Genomic DNA, 23862 nt, shown 5'->3' with positions numbered 1-23862 from the left:
TGTGATCAACAGTGTCAAAAGCCACACTCAGGTCTAAAAATACTAAAATACAAAGTTTGTTTGCTTACAAGAGCAGTTTCAGTGCTATGATTAACTCCAAAATCTGACTGGTACACATCATACAAGTTGTGGAGTGATAGATACCAGTTTATTGACAACCTTTTCAAGTATTTTACTATGGACAGGAAGGTTGGAGATATGTGTACAGTCATGGATGAGTCATGGATGAGTCTAGATTACTCTATTTCAGTAAGGGTGGGACAACAGCATGCTTGAGAGAAGTGGGGAAAACACCAGATTGTAGGGAGGCATTAATAATATGCAATAGATCATCTGATAGGCAGTGAAAGACACATTTAAACAGTTTTGTGGGAATAGGGTCAAGTGAATAGGTGGAAGAGTTTAGCAGCTGGATCACCTTCTCAAGGTCATTGGAGTTAATGGGTGAAAAATTACGCATAGTGCCCAAAGTGGTACATTGATATGAGGGGACAGAAAGACTACATTCACCTTCATGCGAGATGAAAATGTTATTTCTGATACTGGAGATTTTTTTCTTGGAAGTAAATGGCAAACTCATTACATTTACTTAAAGAGAAGAGTTCAGCAGGAATTGATCTTATGGGATTTATCAATTTATCAGTTGTGGAGAAAAAAAAATTAGCATTATTTTATTGTCGTTTATCATTTGAGAGATGTAATACTGTCTTGAAATCTTCATTTCTTTGTTATAGCAGTTAAGTGTATTTTTATAGATTTCATGAGTCATTAATTCGTTCCTATATGGGTTCAATTTGAGTTCATGTCCACACAAATTCATTACATAGCACACACTTTATTAAAACATTTAAAGTAGTAATAAAGGCAAAAGTTCAGTAGACAACATCAGGACATCAAAGGTCAGAACTATTTATATAAACTTTATTAAGTGTTGCAGGCAGTGCTTTTCAAACATTTTTTGGTTAGGGGAACAGACCAAACATTTTTTTTTTGTCTTGTGGACCGGATAGTCCTGGTCCCCAAGCAAAACTGGACTGTAAATTTTTAAATCTGTAAAATGCAAACATGTGTAAATCTGCCAATAATCAACATAGCAAGAATCTTTAATCTAAAATATAGTGTATATTTATTGTATTTTTACGTATATCCTATTCTTGACTGCTGCAGTGACCCAATTTCATCTCAGGGATCAAAACAGTTAATTTTATCCTGTCTTAGTAATGAGGCTGCCAGGTTCAGGGAATGCTTACATCAAAACACTTGTTGATAATTATACAAGCACTAAAACTAGCACATATCCAAGGCAACCAACTAGCCCTGGTACACAGCAACATCCAAGGAAACGGCATGAGGTCATGGCCATGAGTTTGAGAAACACAAATAAAATATAAACACCTTTTTTTTTTTTTGGCAAATGTTGATTGATATACATTATGTAGAATAAACGAGCCACGGTATGCCAGCACCTCTTTAGCTAACAGTACACCACTTCCTCATTATACAAACTTAAAAACATAGTACAAAAATAGAAAACATGCAAGTTCTTGATTCTTAAAACTATTACATTCAAATCCTCATGTAACAACTGAAAGGCAGACTTACATTATGAACATAGCAAATTCATTGTCCAATTCAATAAAATGACAGCAGTAAACCATTCCCAAAGAGTATTTGTCTTAGATATTTTTATGATCGACGGTTATTATATCTTTCAACAAGAATATTAAATCACCAAACTGTTGTTTTCATACACTTATTCCCTCATGCAGGTTTAGACAAGTATGGTCACAAATCAAGCATACCTTCTCTGGTTTCTTATCTTCCAGCCAGGCAAACGTGTTCTGTCTAGTAATGATAAAGAAAGCCCAATACTATGAAAGAAAACATGCTCCTTTACACCTAAATAAAAAAAAGAAACTCTAGTAAAAACAGATCCCTCTAACATAAAACTTGCAATATGGTAAAATACAATTAAAGCTGCAGTATGCAAGATATTTGTATAAAAATGCACCCATCTTAACAGTCTAAATCACAAAGTGCGGCTGCAACATAGAAGAGCATCCTATCCCCACTAATTGAGATGCTGTAAATTTGCCCTATTTGCCCAAATTACATTCAGGTGTGAAATCTTCTCCACACAGGAAGTGACAAATCTAAAACTGTCTCCTAAACAGCAGCGAGCGAGTGCTCCATCCAGAGAAAGCTGGACCCTAGGTGTGCACAGGGGCGGGGTGGGGTGGGGAGGGGATGGGAGGGGAGGAGGTGGGGGGGCTGAATGGCCCTGCCCTTTTGTCCTAGATGCCCCTTTCAGATTGAAACACATGGACATCATACTATAAAGCAAGGAATCTCTGTCTGTCTGTATGTGTGTCCGTCGCATATCTCGAGAACCGTTTGTCCGATCGACTTCACACTTGGCGGGTGTATTGCTGGGGACCCAAGGAAGTGCAGTGTCAGATTTGGTGCAATTTGGACACGCGACACGTTCAATATTAATAAACTTTGAATAAACAAGCGAACAGCGCTCTGTGCAGCAGCGGGGCGGGGCGAACAGCGCTCTGTGCAGCAGCGGCGTGAACGGGCACTGCACTAGTAGTTTCTAATTGGGCACTGCTAACACTGATCACCTGAGACATGTAGGCTATTCAACCCTGGCACACGTGCCTTACCTCTCTTCAACAGCTTATATTGGTCAGCAGTGAGCATTTGCTCTATATAAAAGCATAAGACCCTTGCATCCTTCTCTTATTGATTATTCTCTGATTTGGAAACATATTTTTCCTTAATTTCTGGAAAATGGAAATGGAAAATATCTTGCTAGGCAGGGTCCTATTTGATATTTCTTGTACCTGTAATTTTTAGATTGAATTACAGAAATCATAAATGATCAGTCAGAAATGATAGTGTATTGCATTTCCTCCCATGGAATTGCCCTATTTCAAACCCAGGATGTTGCATTTACATGGTAGGCGCCTTAGTCAACTGAGCCACCAGGACAGTCCAGAAGCTGCCCTATTAGAGAATTTTGTCCCTGACTTTTTCAGAGTCTTTACATGCCACTGCACCAACATGAGCCTTTTGCCTCTCTCATCCATTTGGTATCCTTTGATATAAAGCGATCACAGACTGGTCTGGTTGAGCATGATGTGTGCACTTTACTGACACTGATGACACTGATGTTGTGGGTGAGCTATCATTGTTGCTTACACTTTCCGGATGGGCTTTTTGGACTTTGAGGGCTCTTGGAGTCCTTTTTACTCTTCCTGGATTTGTTTCGGGGAGTTTGAGTAATGACTGTTTGTAGCTGTGCAGAAGCTTCACTGGTTGGCTCACCAGTGACCACATCACTCTGAGAATGACTACCAGTGGCCGCTGCTCCATGCATGTCATCGGCAAGCTTTGATTCCGCCTCTACCTGTATCGACTCGCCTGCGGCTGAGGCACATTGCCCTGCTGCCTCTCCAGCCATATCCACATTCTCTTCCTGGACATAGCTCGGGCAACCAGCCTCCTCAGCGACTTCACCTACTGCAATAAAACCTGCAGTCTCTGTCTCCATTGAACCTGCATCTGTTTCCAGAAATGAAGATGCAATCTCCTCCACCACTTTGGACTCAGCTGCTGGTGATACCTGGCCAGTTGCATTGGTACAATGATCTGATCCCTCTGATTGTTCTTGTGTTGACTGGATTGCTGGTAAGACTTCTGGAAGATCCCTAATCTCTTGGTCAAAATTGACAGCCTTGTCTGTTTCCACAGTGAGATCTCCACATTGACCCTCACCATGTTGAGTTCCAACTACATAGTTACTGTCAATTACTTCTGTGTTCTGATATTCAGAATGAATTGTTTCTCCCTCAGCTACTTGTCCAGATGCCAACAGACTAGCACTGGCCTCTTTGTCCTCACTCAACATGGAAACCTGTCCTGTGGCCTTCTGGGATGGTATCAGTTCCTTTGAAGACCTGACCACATCATCCAAACTCTCCATGGCAGCATCATCCTCAAACTCTTGATCAACAGTGGCTTGACACTCAGCAGTATACAGAGTTGTGTCCCCTACCTGAGAAGATTTCACTTGATCTGTAGTGACTTCATGTGGCATTTCTGGTGTCTCAGTCACCTGTGATGCTGCCACCTCTTGATTTATCTCTGCATGTTGACCCGCTGAATGAGGAGCTTCCTCAGGTAAGCCTTCATTCTCTACAGAGCTAGAGTCCTCTTCTAACAGCTGGTAAGACTTAATGTCTTCCTCCTCCACTTGAGCACTCGTCCCTGGTGCATCTTCTCTTTCACTCTCTTCATCTTGGTCATCAGAGGTACTGAAATTTTCCTGCATTGGCGACACCACTTCCTCCACAATAAAACTCTCCTCTGTCTCTCCATCACCTATGTTGTCATCTGATTCGAGCTGATCCTGGTCTATCCCTGATTCTGACATTATATTCTGCTGAGCATTAGCCTCTTCTTTGTGGCCACAGCTAATGCCTTCCATTGTGTGCTCAGGTCGCTCTAGTGTTGACATGGTTTGTGCATAAGAACCCTCTCCTTCCTTGTCAGTAGATTTATCAGCTGTGATCTCATCTGAACTTGATATCACTGATATTAAATTCTGGTCTTCCTCCTGATTAGCTGAGACACCATTCACTGACAGCAGATTTTGCAGTGATGTTTTTGCTTCATCCTCAGCTATATCCTCCTTTACATTGCTGATCTTATCTCCTACATAATGATCCAGCTGCAGTTCTGGCATTGCTTCCTCATCAGGAAAGCTCCTTTCCTGGGAGTCATCTATAGTATCTGTTGTAATTGCATTTGGGGGAGATACTGACAATTCTTCACCAACAGTGTTTACCCCCACTTCAGAATCTAGTATCTGCTCCTGCTCAGCCTTAACCTCTCCATGTACATGTGACAAAGTAATAATTTCCTCCATATCCTCCTCTGTCTGGATATCGGTATCAATACTCTCCTGTTTTGTTTCTAATTCTGACATTACTTCATCTGTTAGATTGATCGCTTCCCTCTGTACACTGTCAGTTTGGGTCTCTGTGAGTTGATTTGATTGTGGGCTCACCTCCACTTCAGCTGTACTGTCCTCTGGACTTTCAATGATGTTGAGCTGATCAGGTATTGCTTCTTCTTTATTCAAAATTGTTGCTTCCTCTCCACCCCGAGTTTCTCCTGTGTCTTCAGGACTTCTGTCCTCTGGACTTTCAATGATGTTGACCTGATCAGGTTTTGTTTCTTCTTCATTCAAAGTTGCTGCTTCCTCTCCACCCCCAGTTTCTCCTCTGCCTTCAGGACATCTGTCCTCTGGACTTTCAATGATGTTGAGCTGATCAAGTATTGCTTCTTCTTTATTCAAAGTTGCTGCTTCCTCGCTGCCCCCAGTTTCTCCTGTGTCTTCGGGACTTCTGTCCTCTGGACATTCAGTGATGTTGAGCTGATCAGGTTTTGCTTCTTCTTTATTCAAAGTTACTGCTTCCTCTCTGCCCCCAGTTTCTCCTGTGTCTGCAGGACGTCTGTCCTCTGGACTTTCAATGATGTTGAGTTGATCAGGTATTGCTTCTTCTTTATTCAAAATTGTTGCTTCCTCTCCACCCCCAGTTTCTCCTGTGTCTTCAGGACTTCTGTCCTCTGGACTTTCAATGATGTTGACCTGATCAGGCTTTGTTTCTTCTTCATTCAAAGTTGCTGCTTCCTCTCCACCCCCAGTTTCTCCTCTGCCTTCAGGACATCTGTCCTCTGGACTTTCAATGATATTGAGCTGATCAAGTATTGCTTCTTCTTTATTCAAAGTTGCTGCTTCCTCGCTGCCCCCAGTTTCTCCTGTGTCTTCGGGACTTCTGTCCACTGGACATTCAGTGATGTTGAGCTGATCAGGTTTTGCTTCTTCTTTATTCAAAGTTACTGCTTCCTCTCTGCCCCCAGTTTCTCCTGTGTCTGCAGGACGTCTGTCCTCTGGACTTTCAATGATGTTGACCTGATTAGGTTTTGTTTCTTCTTTATTCAAAGTTGCTGCTTCCTCTCTGCCCCCTGTATCTCCTCTGCCTTCAGGACTTCTGTCCTCTGGACTTTCAATGTTGTTGAGCTGATCAAGTTTTGCTTCTTCTTTATTCAAAGTTGCTGCTTCCTCTCTGCCCCCAGTTTCTCCTCTCTCCTCATTTATTTGATCTTCTAATATGTGATCTATGGTAGAAATCACTTCCTCTCCTTGATAAAGCACTGATGTGTCTTCCTCCACTTTGTCTGTATCAGCTAAATCAATGACATCTGATCCAGATAGAGAATTTTCTCTGGTGGACATTTGGGCAACCATAGACACATCTTCATCAGAAAATTCTTCAGAGAGAACATAGTCGTCCTGTTGTTCTGAATCGAGGGCCTTGGCTTCCTCCGCATTCTCTTGAGTATCATTGGTTTCTGTTATTTTGTTCAGTTGCTTTGACATACTTTCATCTGTTGTAAGACCAGGGCCAATAATCTCATCTGCTGGTTTCTCTACTGGTGTGTCAGATTGCTCAAATGGTCTGACTGGTGCATCTGGTCCTGATAATTCCAAAATGTCTCCCTCAACCTTCTTGACTAAAGAATGTTCAGATGTTTGTGTTGGATACTCTAGTCTGATCGATACTCTGGTCTCATTGCCTTGCAGTGCGCCTTGGACCACCTGACTAGGATCCTCAACATTCAGTGGTGTATCCTGCTCAGAAATGGAAGTGATCTCATCTTCTGATAGCTTTTCTTCAACTTCATCTTCGTGAATTTTCTTACCTGGTTCACTGTAGTCCTCAAACAGCATTTTCCTCATATCCTCTTCATTTGAAGATGAAGTTTTGCTGGTTTCAGCAGTAACAAAGGTATTCACAACATTAATGGTCTTTTCATTCTTTGGTGAATCTAGTCTATGTGCTGTTTGGATACCATTGGTTTGCACCAGTGCACCCTTGGTTTGCACCAGTAGAGGAACTCCTTGGACTCCTGATGCTAACTGGTTTACACTGACCTGTCTAATCCCAGCTGGGCTCATCCCAGCTGGCCAAACTGTAGGCTGTCTGACCTCTGGCTCCACTGCTACCACATGCCCCATCCTTGGTTGCCCAACACCAACCCCCATCCTGACTGACCCCAACCTAATCTGCCCCGGCTGCCCAACCCACGTTTGCCCCAAATTTCTATTTACTAAAACTGCTTCCCCCCCTTTAATCATGGTGTGTCCTGGCAGAGTGCCATACACACTGCCCTGGGCTGCCGGGCCTAACACCCCCTGAGGGGGAGCAGCCTCTTTCACCAGGATGGCACCTCTGGGCAAAATGCCCTGAGATGACCCTGGGTCCAACACCTGTGCCTCATCTGAACTAACCTTATTCTCTAATAACATATAGTTACCATCTGGATTTGGCCCCATTATTTTCCAGCCACCCATGGGGATGGAGCCCTGGGACCAGCCTGGGCTCCCAGGCAGCAACATTGTAGGGCTGACTGGGCTGATGGGGCTGGCAGTGCTTGTGGGGCTTGTGATGCCCTGAATAACCAGCCCAGTAGGGGAACTCTGGGGCCCATTAACTACAAATAGGCCCTGGGCTCCATAGGCTCCATGGGCCCCGTCAGCCAACAGCACAGTGTTCTGAAGCTGTGGTTGAAGCTGTGGTTGAACTATGTACTGCATGGGTTGCATGGTGTAGTACATTGGCTGCTGCTGTAGTAGGAGTGTCTGGCCATGAGGGGGCAGAGTAGCAGACTGACTGATGTTAGTAGAGGAATGACTGATGCCAGTAACCTTGGAGCGAGGTAGTGGTGGGGGGATGTTTGATGGTGGGGTTGTGTTTAGAGTGCTGATAGATGATTTGAAATTGTTAACATTAATTGCAGACTTGACATTCTCTGTTTTGATATCTGTATGCTTTGTCTCAACAATGTGCTCCATTTTGGGCTTAACAACTGGTTCAACAATACGATTAACTGTGGTTTTGACAACGCGTTCAACTTTGGCAGACAGGGTAGGTTTGGGTGTTGGAGGTTTAGGAGGAGAGCAGATATCAGCCAGGGTCTTGAACTTTGGCCCCAAGTCATTGAGGAACTGGAGATCGTTGTCAGATTCCAGGAGGCTGCAGCAGCCGACTGAGCCAGCAGGAGAGTGCCGGCCCTCATAGTCGTACACCAACAGACTGTCCTTCAGTGGCGCAGCACACACTACTTTCTGTATGGGCCAAAGAAATACGGTGGTCATTGGTGATCTTTGAACATATGTCTCTCTGTGCTGCACTGTATTTCTGGATCAAAAAGCTTCTAATTCAATTTCAAATCAATTGGTTAATTACTGTCATGACGTGTTACATCACTTTGAAATTACAATAACATGTAACTGTAAAGGAAACGACAGCTCCGTGTCAGCTCTATCAACAATTTACCTGTGAGTAGTAGTCATTGAGGAAAGTGTCAGGTAGGGCTATCTCCTCATACATATCCGCCTTCCTAATAGCATTTAAGGTGCCTTGTGTGTATCTGGTGAATGTAGCACTGCCAATGCCATGGCTGTATGGATCCCTTGATGACCCATAGGGGTTGTCGACCTCCATGAAACCCTGGTTGGTTTCTCGAAGTGTATTCATTGATTCACTGTAAACTGCACTTGTCTGATGCGTTTCTGTGATTCTTGAAGATTTTAAGTTGATGTTTCCTGCCTGTATTGCCTCAGTATTCCTTTGGGTAGCCATTGTGAGGGGGGCACTTAGGAGTGGCACTTCCTATAAATAAAACAAAAACAATCAAAATAAATAGACAGAATGCCACTTATCCAGAATTTGAGCAATGTATTCTCAGTGGCATTGTTTGTCATGGTTGCAGCCTTATAAATGTATTTCAGGTTTCAGGTTCGGACCCTTCATGTTATCAGATACTTGCTGTATAAGTTGTTACCCAGCTAACACATTATGAAACGGCAACTTAACTTATTGGGACTTTTACGTAGGTAATTCATGACATATCAACTGACAGAGTTGTGACTATGTCTTATGGTGGTAATTTTATCACTTCCACTCCCTGTTTTAAACTTACCAACTCACCATATTGTAGTTACATGCTCTGATAGTAAATATCTATCATTACAAGTCAGTCATCAAATTACCATCCGGCAACATAGGCTAGGTGTTCAGGCTAACTACAAATTATGAATAAACACAATGAGACATAATATAATAGAAGATACCAAAGTGAAAATAACAAATACATTTGAGGAGGAATTTGTAGTAATGTTACATAGAATTGATGCTATTTTCCAAAAGTGACAAATTTGCAGCTTTTATTTTGAAGGCAAAATCGCATAACCTCCGATCTTAGCCTGTCCATCTGTGGCTGCTTGACTCAGCTGCTGACTGTGTTCCTGTAGGTGCCATGAGGCCCTGGCCATGAGAGTCACTCTAAGCCTAAAATGGTAAAGTGCCTTCACTTGCACTGACTACTGATTAGTAGGGCAGCATCAGATCTATTCTGACCTGTGTTACTGCAAATTACATTACTGTCGCTGATAAACAATGAAAATGAAACATAACTTACTCTATCCAGTTGGTTAATTTCTTTTAAATTGACAATATTATAATTAATGGTGTCATGATTAGCAGTGCATTGTATTAAAATGATCAAACTGACAGTATGTGTTCATGGTGTAATTTGACCTCTCCCATTCTCTCGCTGCCGATCCCTGCAAGTGGCAAACATCTCTCTTCCCCCCACACAGATGCCGAGGACAACTAATGAGGCCGCCAGGAAACGCTGTGGCCACCTCGGTTTTTCACACTCTCCCTCAGCTCGACCCTACACTGCCCCAGCCCCTGTCTTCCCAAGCAGCCACTGGCCTGCAGCCCCAACCTACTGTACGGCTGTTTGTCTGTTTTGGTTGCATATGCTTTTCTTCTGCCATGTGGCCCCGACGGTGAACCCCCACCATGCAAGTTTGGTCTTACTTTTAGGCATAGGAATAAAAGCATGTCATCAATCTTCTTAACAAGGAAAAACAATTCTATTGCCTGAAGTATTCAGGAGAGCTCGAGAGCTGTCCCAGCCCATTAAGGAAATGACGAAGAGGTGATGACGTGTGCACAATCTGGGACAAGGGCAGTGTGTTTCTATTTTCTGGCTTAAAAATAAGTCACTTTAAAGATATCGTTTGGATAAAAATGGAAAAATCCTGGAATGATCTTAAACCTTCAGAGTCTATAATATCACTAAGGCTGCAAATGGTGGTGTTGTTCCATTGAGAAGGAGAGATAGTACGATGACAACAAGGAGTTATGGAATATTGGGGTATGGACATGCCATTTTGTTTGTTGTTGTTTTGACTTAGCTTAACCTGATACAATGTGGATATGAGGACTGCTGAGTTGGCCAGGTATCTGCTCACAGCTTGGGCAAATGTAGGGTGTAACTTGTATAGTGTGTGAATTGGCAGGGGGCAGATGTTGTGTGTTGTGTGTTCTGAATAGAAATAAATTGATTTATTCATATTTTTTCATATTTTTTCATTTCATTTTCATATTCATATTTTTTACTTGCGCAGGCATGCCTTGCCACAAAGGACTTGATACCTTGGCTAAGTAAATGAATATTCAAGTTATGCCTCTGGCATGTTTGAGTACTTCACAGGTTTCGTCCGTGTGACTAGACAATCCCACATCTTTTGTAAATAGGTACCTAATTGGTTTGATGAACGTATGTTGCATGTTGGTTTACTTTTCTTCATATGATAAGCTTTCATTGGAGTCAAGTAAAACCTATGTATGAATTTAAAATGAATCAGTTGAGGATTCAGATTCGGGGCCCTACTCCAGTAGGGCCTGGAAGAATAGTCTCCATTGGTGTTCCAGATTTGTATAACCCCTAAAGTTGACTCTGTATTATCCAGTAGTGATTTATAAATAATTGAATTGCATGTCCTTTCGGCAGTTTAAGTAATGTATTGGTTTGTTTAATAAGTGGATGAAATGGAAGTTGAGTATTCCATGGTGACCTTCATCTAAATTGTAAACACAAGAAGAACGAGGAGGGTTCTGCAGATCTTGGAATGAGCTTAAACCTTCAAAGTCTAAAATATCACCAAGGCTGCGAATGGCTGTGTTTTTCTATTGAGAAGGAGAGATAGTATGACAACAAGGAGTTATGGAATACTGTGGTATGGACATGCTGTTTTGTTGTTGTTTTGTTGAATAGAAAGAATATTGATGGCAATGTGTACTGTAATGCAATGTTGTTGGTAACAAAGGTGCAAGTGACAGTGACAGCAGTGTAGTGGACTTGGGTCTGCTGAGACTGGGCAAAGGGGGGTGTGTTTCTGTGATGCTGGAATACACTGCTGAGCTTTCTTGAGGTGTCGTGGGCTGAATTCAACGAAACATCGGCGAAGGAAGGTGCCCACTTGATAACCCCAATGACTTGATAGCTGGTGAATGTTGCTGCCTGTCTTATGGTGCTGTAGATTTATGATGTCATAACCTGATGTTTTCTATGGTACTCATTTGCATGGTAGTATATCATTCTGTTAAACTCTGAATTGGGCCTCTATATGAATGCTCACCTTGGATTATGGCACAAGGGATAATAACATAATATCCTATATATTGATAAATGCTAGGAGAGGTGCTATTTTCTGTATTTTATTTTTTTCTAGATATGGCTCTTTCAATGTGTTGAATCCCTAGTGAGAGCTATCAAGAAGAACTACAAGACATCATAATTAGGGGTTCAAGTCCATAGGGGGAATGAAACCCTATTGTTTTTATGCTGGTTTATTATTATTATACCATCACGCAATTGACCTTGAGTACATGATAGAGACTTGATGAGACATGCGATTTGGCACAATGAATATCCAGCTATCATTGCTGTAGAAATTTGCCTCAAGGACCATATTGGATTGTTTGCCAACAGTTTTTTCCCTAAGGCTTTTTCAGCTTTTGATCGGTTGACATACCCTGTTTGGACTGCTTGTTAGCAGCAAGAGGCAATGGGAGCTCGCGTTTCAACCAACAGCTGACTCGGGAGCCAATATTCTTATTATATAGAATCGCTGAAAATTCGCTGAGCTTATCCTTTAACACCAGTGCCTCCCAACAAATAGTACCGCAATTGACCAGATGGGGGCAGTATAGTGAAAGTATATAGTTTAAATTTTGAAAGGCCAAAACTCCTACACTGTATGTGCGATTGACATAAATCTTGTCCCACATATCCAGCTATCCTTGCTCTTCAAATTTGTCCCTTGGACCACCAAAGTCGACGATTTTGTTTTGGTTGGTGATGTGGGCGTGACCTATGTAACATAGTCCACACTGGGCTTAGAAGTCATTAGGGCTTGAACCATGCAATTACCAGTAGTGGCTATATTTTCAATTTGCCTTTTTCTTGAACATCCGAGCTAGGTTTCTACACAGACTTTCACCCTAAATAGCCCTAACTGATCCTGTGTATTTGTAAAGTACAATTCAAAAATTCTGTCACATAAAAAAAGACAAAATGCAAGCTCACCTTATCCTCGCCTTTGCCCTCAGTGTGGTAAGATATGAGGTGTTCTTTGGCATCAAACGGGAGATCAGCGAATTGGTCGGGGAAGATGGCGTCTCCTCCTCCACACTGACAGAACAACAGTAGAAGTGGGATGACTGCAGAAGGAAGCAGAAGGCCAGGTGAGTATACTATCTCTCTATGTTTTGAAGCTGCACTTTGACAGCCCTAAATGTCAATGAGAGGTAATTGTTTGAATTTTGAGGACTTCAATACCCAGACATCCTGTAAGGTGGCGTCAGTAAACTGCACACATCATGCTCATGTTTATAAGCCTCTCTGATGCTTTTTACCAAAGGGACAAAAGATCTAGCGTTGGTTAGTCCAGTAGGACGGATGGGACGCTCTTCTCTGTTGCAGCCAAACTTCCTAAATTACAATAGGCTGAAAAATGACGGTGGTAATCCGTGAGATTCCCACTTTAATTGAGTTTTTTCCCATGGCGCAGCCGAGGGCATCGTGAGGCAAATTCAGGTCATGCAGTCAGCCAGTCAGTCAGTCAGTCAGTCAGGTAACGCTTCGTGAGATGACGCTTCGTGAGATGGCCTCTAGCGGGCGTCTTTGACAAAGTGATGGCCTCTCACCTATGGGCTAAATAATGTAATAATAATGATAATAATGTCATATTGGATCTCACACATTGAGCCACACTCTTCACCGTCAATTTGCAGACATCCACATCTTCTGCTGTCCTGCAAACCTTAACGATAGGTAACATTATTACCTGTGGTATGTGATGTTGGTGGAATAGGTAATTTAACTGATAAACGTGTCGCGCTAGCCGAGCACTGCTCCCACACACACCGAGCCCCACTCTCTGCAATTAATTTACATACATCCACGTCTTCCATTGCCCTATACTTTAACTTTAACTTTAACGTTAGGTAACGTTATTACCTGTGGTATCTAAGTGACGTTAGTGGAATTATTTAACCAATAACCGTGTTATAATGCTTCAATGCATTGAATTGAATTGAACACACGCGCCGTGGGTCTGTACAGGATCTGTGCTTGTTTATGTTGTTGCCATATTTGGTGCTAAGCAGTGATTGCAGTGGTGTTTTTCTCCGACAAATCTAGCTACTTTTTCGGACCATGGGAAATGATGTGTTGGAAAAAACAAAGCATTTATCAACAGATCAGTACAGCTGATGCTGATGGATGTACATTTACACTACTTCCCATTCACAAGCGTAATATGATTGGTGTAGCAAATATATTGCTATGCAAATAAGCCTATGGCATCATCTAGCGATTTCTAACGACTCTTCAGGCAGCTACTATCCCTGGAAGAGAGTTTGCAACACGAGAATGACCTACCAGACAGAACAGGAAATGCAAAAGCTTTCATGAACGGAGTATAGGTTAAACCATTGTATTTATCAATCAGTGATAGAGAGTAACAAAATGGACATTTATTGAAAAAGAAAAAAAATTGCGGATTATTACTTTAATGTGTGACGCGTTTAATGTGTTTGTTCAAGTTCCACTCACACAGCAGTAAGCACATTGCCGTGAGCAGCGTGCTGATGGCTGGGGCAGAGAACTTGGACGATGTGGTTGCTAGCCTGGCTGTCCTCGCGCTGCAGTCCCCGGCTTCCCCGCAGGTACAAACCTCCACCTTGAAAACCTCATTGGAAGGGCAGGACAGGCCCTGTTCATCTGATACCTCCACCTCCAGCTCATATAATCCTGGCCACAGGCCCTCATGAGAGTGAAGAGCTGCAGTTGTCTCTAAGGAGAAGAAAGGAGAGAGAGGTGTAAAACATACAATAATAACAATATAAACAAATTATTTTACTATGTACATATTAATTTTTAATAAATTATTGTCTATAAAATGTATTCGTTTTCTCTTTCTATTTTTTTATATGTTCTCTAAATATATTGGGTGATTTCGACTGATTTTAGTAAATACTGGTTATGCAGTTAATGTGCCGATATGATGGTGGTTCCTTCTTGACCACAGGACTAAGCATAAAATTCTGGGTGAAACTCTGAAACTCTGAACTCTGATTTCTTTGGCATGAAAATGATCAAATTTTAAAGATGTTTAATATCGGCACAAAGTATTGACTATCGGCGACTTCAGTCTGAAAATACTGGTATTGCTATTGGTATCGGCCTTCAAAAACCCATATCGGTCAACCCCTCCTTTTATAATTTACTTTTGTACATTGCCAAATTTAGTTTCACTGTATATAGTTTATTTCTTGATCAAATACATCGCAGCAAATGTAAGATGTCAAGTTATCACCTTAATGCAAAACAAAAGAAAATAGTTTTTATTGCTTTTGCCTTTTGACTCTGGCCACTGCACATTTTCTTACCGTTGATGATTTCTACGTCCCAGTTGCCACGTGTTCCTTCAGGTATGACTTTGAAGCTGAATGGAGCACCGTTGGGCTTAACATCCTCATCAAAACCAGTAACGTAAACCGTTTTGTCATCAGAGCACAGACTCTCATAGCTGGTGGTCAGGGTGGGGCAGTGGTCATTGGAGTCAACTACTTGAATGGCTAGTGTTCCCGTGGCTGTCTTAGATGGCATATCTGAGGATCACAACAGTCCCAGTTGGTGAAACAACACACAAACTGTGAGGCCATAAAGTCATAAAGATCTGGTCTGTACCGTAAAGGTCTCATCTGTGATAAAACCCTGTTTCCTACAGTAGCCTGGGATATTTTCATGTTTTGGCGAACTCAATACTCATTAAAAAATGTCCGTTGAATAGATGTTGATACAGTGACCTGCACGAGTGTTGAAAACCCATGTAAATATAGCACAGAAATGAAAGTTGAGACAACATCCGTATTTGTCCATAGCTGCTACCTGCATCATTTCGTGCAATCGGGGCCTAAATATCTAAACCGAAATATCTGATATCAGTTCAAAAGACTTTCTAAGCTGTTTTTACATGAATTTTTGCTGTGCCATAATTTAATATTATGAAAATGTTGTGCTCGTTTGGGTTACGGTTGAACCTCCTGCATGCCAAAATGTACTGTACATACATTGTGATACCTTGTGATAATACTGCCATCACACAGCCATGATATTGTTATTGTAGCATACTGGTAAAGATACTGTCAAGACCATGTCATTACTATGTCAATATATGAATATTTAAACCAAACTGTATATAGAAATTCAATTATGGCATATTTGTTCAATATTTAGACAAAATAAATGACTCAACATTTTGAACATAAACGTCTAGACTATTAGCCTGTCTATACTAAATCATCACTAGGCTGTTGAAATAAATGTGGCAGTGAACATGTGGCAGCTTTTTGGCAGCACTGTTTTTGAAAACTTCTCACTAAATACTGGAAGTTAATAATGTTTCGTTATTGAGCAATCGTCATTGCTCTTCATAGTTTGTATGCATGCCTGTTGAAAATGTCGTTTTGTCCCTGGGGTTCTTTTGATTTTATGGCTGACACACCCTGAGACGATAAATGGTTCGGCAGGTTCTGTCAAAGTACAGTGCACTTCAGGTCATAAATTATCACTGGAAACTGCTTTCATGAACTGAACATTCAACTCATAAACTTCTAAGTTGTCAATCATCAGAAAAGCTCAGCATTATTTTAAGTTGAAAGCCCTTCAGCTGAGAAGCAATAATGCAGTGAGGGAGCTCACTAATAAAGGGAGCTCCCTCATGACATTATCAGTGAGGGAGCTCACTAATGTACTCTGTAATGTCCATCAAATGCTGCTTTACTGTCCATAATAATCTTACATGATTATAAAGTCCAAATAATGTTACCTTGGGTCATGCAAAGAATCTTGGCAATGTATGTGCCATTCTTCAAGAACTTTGACTCTCGATCTGGTGTCTTGATGAGTTTTATCTCAGCAGTTTCTTCATCAATGGTGAACCAGTTGTCTGGATCATAGGCTTTGGCATAACTGGAGTACAACAAATGTATAAGCAACATATAAAGAAAGCCATAGTGATTTGGTTAAATAGTGCATATATATCACTGTCAGTTTTTTTTTTAATCATTTCAACAGCAGCTTGACTGACCTGACATCTTCAGCTTGTTTTCCTGTGTCTGGATCAACAGCAGCAAACACTGCGATCACTCCATCCTCTGGTGCGTCGTTTGGGTCCTCTGACACGGGAACAGGCTTGGTGTCGGGTACGAACGCTGGACCCTCTGGCACATTGTTCACTGCGATCTTAATTGGATAGCTCTTTCCTGGTGCCTTTGGTTTAGGCTTTGTCCCTTTTGCTGGTTTGCCGCCAGGCTTAAGCCCCACTCCCAGCCCAGGCCCAGGCCCAAGCCCAGGCCCAAGCCCAGGCCCAAGCCCAGGCCCAAGCCCAAGCCCAGGCCCAGGACCAGGCTTACCCCCAGCTGCCGGCTTAATGCCAATGCCAGGCCCAAGCCCTACATCCAGCCCTGCATCCAGCCCTGCATCCAACCCTAAATCCAGCCCTGCATCCAGCCCTGCATCCAACCCAGCATCCAACCCAGCATCCAGACCTAGATCCAGACCTAGATCCAGATCTAGATCCACGCCTGCGTCCAGGCCAACTCCAGCCCCGATACCAGCTCCAGCTCCAGCACCAGCCCCAACTGCGGGGCCGCCACCCTCTCCTATCTGAACATCCACATCCATAACCACAGCATTTCCCTCCACAAAAGGAGCTACATTCTCAATAAGCAAGCCTAGCTCAAGATTCTGGACTGATTCAAAATCCACAGCCTGTGAGGTTCGGAATGGAAGGTGAGAGAGGTTGAGAAAAGGGGCACAGAGAAATTGGAGGCAACAAACAATTGTTAGTCAAACACCAAACAACAATTTAAAACCTCAACTAAAACACCAAAACAGTTACATGACACAAATATTCATACCTTGATGAGCTTCAGGATGCCCTCATTGGTTTTGTTGTCTCTCTCAATGGAGAAGAGGTGATCCTCATTTCCTTTGGCAATATGAAAGACGGCTAGCCAGTTGTCCGTGTTTTCAAGGTCTTTGTCGAGAGCTTTGATTTTCAGCACAACAACATCAACGACATTTTCATCCACTGTGCCATCATACTGGGAACAAAAGAAGAGTAAAAATACGCAAAGTGAATTCAAAATGAATATAGTATATGTGCAGCTTATAATTAACACCAGTCACCAACCAATGCTGGTTTTGGCTGTGCTCAGTAAGTCTGTCAATTTTACATTTTTTTTGTGGGCAACCAGTGTGTGTTCAATAAAACTTTTCTATTCTAAAAGAAATCCAAAAAGTCTTTGGCAGATGAGATATTAGATTAGGTTAGTGAAATTCTGAAACCCACATGCCACTCTGGCCACCTAAGTATGTTTTAGGCCCTAGTTGTGTGTAATCCATAATTAAAATTATCCATACACCCATATTATAGCGCATTCACATTGCAAGCAACACGATGGTCAATAAGTTAGTCAGCTGAGAACAGTTGGCCACGGCTGAACTTTTCGTGGTCGTCAGCCATCAAATTTGCATGCTTTCTTGTTTCCCTACTGATGTGATTTCATTTGGACAATAGTTCTGCCTGGCAGGTGAAAAATGGACGAGAAGTTGATTACAGCCATTCATTTGTTATCAACAACTTTTATTTGATGGGCTACAGGAATAAACGTGTCAAAGAAACATTGAATCCATCTTTGAGGTCGATGGTAAAGGATGCTAGGATGCTTGCTAGCTAGCTATATTAACTCATCAAAACGATATAACATGAAAGGCAATACCAAAGGAGATTTGCTTGTTCAAAACTTTATAGCTGCAGACCATTATGCAATCGAAGCCTCTTGCCATTGGTCAGAATAGAGAGACCCATCAACCAAATTGCTCGCAGTGTGAATGCAAGGTAAAATGGGTCTGGGTGTCAATGGGTTTGTTGTGGGTTTGTATGTTTTTCTTGGTTCAAACTAAGGCTATGTTAGGGTGGCTTAGTGGGTTGAGTCCAGTGCATGACCAGTGTTGCACATCATCTTCCCCTTTCTCCTATATTTCACTTTTTACTGCCAAGTAGAGCAGCAAAGGACGGGAATGCATCTATATAATTATGGCTATGTTTCTCACCTCACTTTTCTCCAGAGTGGGGATGTTGTCATTAATGTCCAGGATCTTGACCTCCACAGTCCCTGTTCCTGTAAGCCCCCCCGGTGCCCCTCCCATATCAGTCCCCTGTATAATGAGTCTGTAGAAGTCATGAGTCTATTGGGGGAAAAAAAGAACAATAATACAAAACTATAAATCACACCATTGTGTTCGTTATTGATGATTGGTGGGTTGTTGACAGAGGTCATGCATTACTTAATTTCCCTTTAAAATAACCTTTTTTTTTCTTTTAATATATCAGCTTCTTAGTGTCCTTTTTTCAGGCTTGATGCCTTAACTGGTTCAATATTGGTGACATCAAAGATCAATGAATATTTACACAGAGGCAAATCCAAGTGAAAGCTATGTTCCAATATTCAGACCTACTTTAGTCATCAGGGGGAGGAGACAGATTAAAACATATTTTTGTTTGTTTTTGTTCCATTTGACCATTTTGTCCTCACGGCCTCGACTCCTCGCTGACTAGGCATCCAAAAATGAGCCGCCATCATTAAGGATGTTCCAATTGGTTAAAAGACACATGAAGGAGCCTTCATGTCTCCTCGCCTGGCCGGATGATAAACAGGTGTATCCGTAACGCGAAAATAATGAGTGAAGATAATTCATGTGTCTATAGGCTAAGCCCAGCTCCATACTGTCAGAAAAGTGGAGACTAAATGACAGATAAAATCCACAGTTGTAAGTAGCCTTGATGTGTGTCTCATTCTGTATTCATCTTTCTTGTGAATTGTTTGTGTGGGTTGCCATGGAATTTCTCTTCGGGGAGAATAAATTCTTACTGTAGCCTACTTCATTAACAGCGTTTCATTGCGTCATCATTCATCTATGGTCATTTAGGGGTATAACAATAATAAAACTTGTCAAATAGCCTACATGATCATTGCATAACCCAAGTCGCAAAACCATAAAAGTTTAACAGTAATGCACACAGCTTCTTTTAGGTGTTCTACCTTCATGAGGTAGACAAGGCTCATTAGGGGCTGATACAGATGAATTCCACAATGTTAACTTTGTGAAATGTTTTCATGTCAATGAAACTAGACAGCTGTCATCCATGGAGGGGAAGAGGATAGTGTGCGCGAGGAGCCTCAAACGGCACACTTCAAACGTCACTTCAATACGGCATGTGCGAGGACATTCCAATTGACAGAACACAGTTCACTCGCTTCCTCTCCTCATTTCCGCGGTGACTTTTCACCGAGGAGGAGGCACAAGACAAGGAGAAATCGTTGTCTCATCATCAAATGGAATGCACCCAGAGACATGGATTGTGCAAAAAGGGCACAACTCACACTTATGTTTGGTACATTCAGTGTAAATGATTGAATAGGTTGTATAAAGGTTTTACCTCTCTGTCCAGTGTGGGCTCTTTGACATAGAGTTTGCCCGTATTCTTGTCTAGAGTGAACATGTTCCCAGTGTCCTTTGGCTCTTGACTGATGATGGTGTAGGCAATCTTTGCATTAATTGTTCCTGGTTGGTCGTCATCCTTACCCTCAATCTGCATAACAAAGGCGCCTGCAGTGGATCACAACAGAACCAGACCATCTCAATGGAGTCCATCGAATGGGTGTTCATAGGTATTACAAGGGATATTTTTATAAAGTTATATATATATGTATAACCAAGATATATATGACCAAGATATACAGTATATATATATATATATATATATATATATATATATATATATATATGTATAGATATGGTGGATTTTTTTTGTTCTCCAGAGTTGCCTACCCCAGCTTTAATTGTAAAAGTTAAGCTGTACCTTTTTTACTCGATTCGGTGATACTGCCAGAATGCAGCTCAAAATAAGGAGGGTTGTCATTCTGATCCAGGACTGTAACAGTCAGTGGGATGTTGTCCTCTGCTGTGGACCCATTTCTGTATATAGCAATTCCTGTTAGCTACACAAAGGCAGAAGGGACATGGTTAGATGGTTAGATGGTTAGGTTATTAGTTTTTAGGGTTTAAAGGAGGAATACCTCTCAGTTGAAGGATTAATATGTTATTTCTATGTTCTGGGAGAGTCCAATCAATATTTGTGGCACATGAACAACTCCTGAAAGCCTGAAAGTAGAGAATATCAAGACTTAACACCTGTGATGTCATCAAGATGTAAAAACTGGAGATGTTCCATTATGAATCGGGGAACATGGTGAACTGTGAAAGACATCTGGGGGCATTTTCTGGGGAATAGAAACATTTTGTAGTTCATAACGTGTGGGTCCAGAAAATAAATCTCTCATTTATTTTCTTTGGAGCAGCACCATTTTGAGTCTTTGTTCTTCATGTTGTTCATGTTCACAAATATTGATCAGACTGTTTTAGATCATGGGAATAATATGAATTCAAGTGGGCTTCTCAATTAAGTACGTTTCACCTTTAAATGTTAATAATGTTTTTAACGTAGCATGCAGAACTTTCTCTGACAGGATTTCAGCCTATAAGGTACATTAAAGATGAGGCTGGGGACTCATTTAAATACGTCTAGAAGACTCACATTGTAGTGTGGGCATTTCTCACGGTCCAAAACTTTAGTGACGCGTACAAAGCCAGTATGAGGGTCGACCACGAAGATGTTGAATGGCTCCTTGTCAGCTCCCGGTCCAGATAGAAAGTACTCCACCTTATCATGCTTGTCCTTATCAGAGCGAATCTAACAACATAACAGACAATAACAAGAAATACAGAGAATATTGTAATATTATGCATTATTCCATAAATGCCACACAGTATTTTATCCAAATTCCCATAGATTGAGCTAGCAGAGCTGTGTTTTGCATAAAAGGTTTAGAATTGATCAAGTTTGACCGAGATGGCTCTCTCTCCATTGTAGAGTGAACCTAGCTTGACCAATTTACATGACAATGTGTGTTTGTAAACGAAATTACTAATCTAGGCTGACAAAAAATATTTTTGCAGATGAATATTTTAGTAACAACTAGATTGAGCTAGCAGAGCTGTGTTTTGCATAAAAGGTTTGGAATGTATTAAGTTTGGCCTGCACCTGAGCCTCTGTTTGGAGGGAGGAGCTACAGGAGGGAGGGAGTGGATTTTTTTTTGTTACCGGTATATACACTTTCAAATTCTTGCTCATTTCTCCAAAGTTGCCTACAGCAGCTTTAACTGAGCTGACTCATGCTACAACTCATGTTTTGTGTACTTGTGTGCATGTTTTGTGTACTTGAGCAGGGATGGGCAATCAAGCCTGAAAAGTGCATATGCCACACTTCAGGCAGAAAAAACAACTTGAGAATGGGAAATTGCGACTTCGATGACAAAGTAGTGAAATAATGCAAAAATGGCCTTTACACTCAGTTAATCTCCAGGCCTACTCCACATCAAATTAGAAAGCCCTCTAATAATAATATTCTGTCATAATAACATCTACAACTAAATAGTGTCTTTGCTGCTTTAGTTTGAAAGCCTGTCAAAAAGCATCAACATTTCATGAGCCCCAATTTGACCCAACAAATTTGTGACAAATTCAAGTTGTTAAGCAATTGGACTTAATGTCATATGGTTAAATAAATGATACATTATGGTTTTGGCGCATTGGAGGCGCTATTGCCGGCACACAGCCGTCCTCTTCAGCCTCCTCTTCACCACTGGCCGCGCCCATTGTCTGATACCCAGAGTCAGAAAGTCAGAATAAAAAACTTTTCTTATGTGTGTTTGTTTTAGTCAAATAAATGTGAAATGTTTAATGTGTCATGAGGCAAATTTAGGTTAGGCAGTCAATCAGACAGTCAGTCAGTCAGGGACGCTTCGTGAGATGATGCACTTCGTCAGATGGCCTCAAGAGGGCGTCTTTGACTGCAAGATGCAGTGTTTCCCATAAAGAGGCACAAGTCAGTGTATAGAAATTGATCTAAATTGATCTCTGATGCGCGTATCACATCATGTTTGTCATTTGGAGATGCGCAGACCAGCAGCATTGTACTCAATCCACAATTTGCGGATTTGTAAACAGTAACGCATCTTCTGCTGCCCTACAAACTTTAACGGTAGGTAACGTTATTATCTCGTGGTTGAATTGAACACACACGCCATGGGTCTGTACAGGAGTTAAGGGGGTGGAGTTAAGGGGGTGGAGCATGAGGCTTGTGCATGTGCGTATCATTTCAGGATTATTGGGATTTATAAAAGGGGAATTGCATGCCTGTGTGCGTACAAACGGTTTTATAAATCAGATAAGTTTGTCAGTACGTACTTTTCCTCTTTCGTGCGCATGTAACCTTTTAAGTGTGGAATCTACGCACAGTTTTATAAATAACGCCCCAGGTTTAGTCTTTGGTTGGAATGAAAACCTGCATACTCTCGCCCCTCTATGGCACATGGTTGCTTAATCCTAGAGTAGAGACTAGGGCTAAAGACAAGACAGTTTACTGTGTCACAGTAACCTAAAATTGGAAACAAATCTAACTTGTCAGACTTTTTATTTATAACATTACTGAATGGACCTACACCCACTTCACAACAATCTTTTTCCATATCAATCAATTTCTAGGCCAGTTGTAATATATGTAGCCTTTATATGCGCACAGCCAATGCTCCAGTGGAGCCAGCCACGGTTGCTTGGAGATTTGTAAATGCAACTGCAAACCCTCTATACATAGGGTAAAGTTTTAGAAAACAGTTAATACTTTTTTTCTCTTAGTTATGATTGGATCATGTTACAAAGCATCTTCATATTCCTGATTGTGCATATATCCATTCAAAATTCCTGCCTTTCCACACTTTCCTAGAGAGGAACACCTCCTAGCGGACATAGAAAGATACACTCTCTCTCTCTCTCTCTCTCTCGCCCTCTCTCTCTCTCGCTCTCTCTCTCTCTCTTTCTCTCGCTTGCTCTCAAACCGCACCCACAGCTAACTGATTTATGTCACTACAGCAATGACAGGCCAGCTGCCAGTGGAGTGACAGTAACCAGTTCCTGTTTTCAAGGTTTGGAGCATTTTGGAGCTCATCCATGCAGAGAGCAGGATGGTCGCCAGCTCCCACAACATGTATGATACCACTGTGTGGTAATTGTTGTAAATAAGATTTTGTTGAGGTGGAGACGACTTACCTTGGCAATGAATTCTTGCTTGCTGTAGTCTTTGTTTTCTTCCAGCTTTGCAGGAGGAAGGATCCATTCTCTCTTCTGCCTCCTGAGCGTCTTTTGCCTCTTCGCTGCCACCCCAGTACTGCACA

At 41.7% G+C, this 23862-nt stretch overlaps 1 protein-coding gene across 1 annotated transcript; it reads right to left on the bottom strand.

Annotated features, from left to right (window-relative positions):
• Nucleotides 1–907: 907 nt before the first annotated feature.
• Nucleotides 908–23862, bottom strand: LOC144539678 (uncharacterized). Its single transcript, XM_078285558.1, has 14 exons — nucleotides 23738–23862; nucleotides 21167–21322; nucleotides 20432–20570; nucleotides 20009–20178; nucleotides 18622–18756; nucleotides 17424–17609; nucleotides 16592–17274; nucleotides 16331–16473; nucleotides 14889–15110; nucleotides 14053–14292; nucleotides 12523–12656; nucleotides 8415–8750; nucleotides 4601–8203; nucleotides 908–4552 (listed from the first exon to the last, which is right to left on the bottom strand). Exons 4-14 carry the CDS (start codon nucleotides 20165–20167, stop codon nucleotides 3194–3196), a joined length of 7200 nt encoding a protein of 2399 aa, XP_078141684.1. The 5' UTR covers nucleotides 20168–20178; nucleotides 20432–20570; nucleotides 21167–21322; nucleotides 23738–23862; the 3' UTR covers nucleotides 908–3193.

This window comes from Centroberyx gerrardi, chromosome 9 (assembly GCF_048128805.1).
Source record: "Centroberyx gerrardi isolate f3 chromosome 9, fCenGer3.hap1.cur.20231027, whole genome shotgun sequence".
NCBI lineage: Eukaryota > Metazoa > Chordata > Actinopteri > Beryciformes > Berycidae > Centroberyx > Centroberyx gerrardi.
This window is presented reverse-complemented; position numbering and strand designations above follow the sequence as displayed.

Excerpts from the sequence above, each read along its gene's own strand:
- LOC144539678 (XM_078285558.1), bottom strand. The coding sequence starts at position 20,167 with ATGCAGATTGAGGGTAAGGATGACGACCAACCAGGAACAATTAATGCA. Across the intron at positions 8,751-12,522 it reads AGGGCAAAGGCGAGGATAAG|GAAGTGCCACTCCTAAGTGC; the intron begins GTGAGCTTGCAT and ends TTTTATTTATAG. Across the intron at positions 4,553-4,600 it reads AAGACCAGAATTTAATATCA|GAAGGAGAGGGTTCTTATGC; the intron begins GTGATATCAAGT and ends TCTACTGACAAG.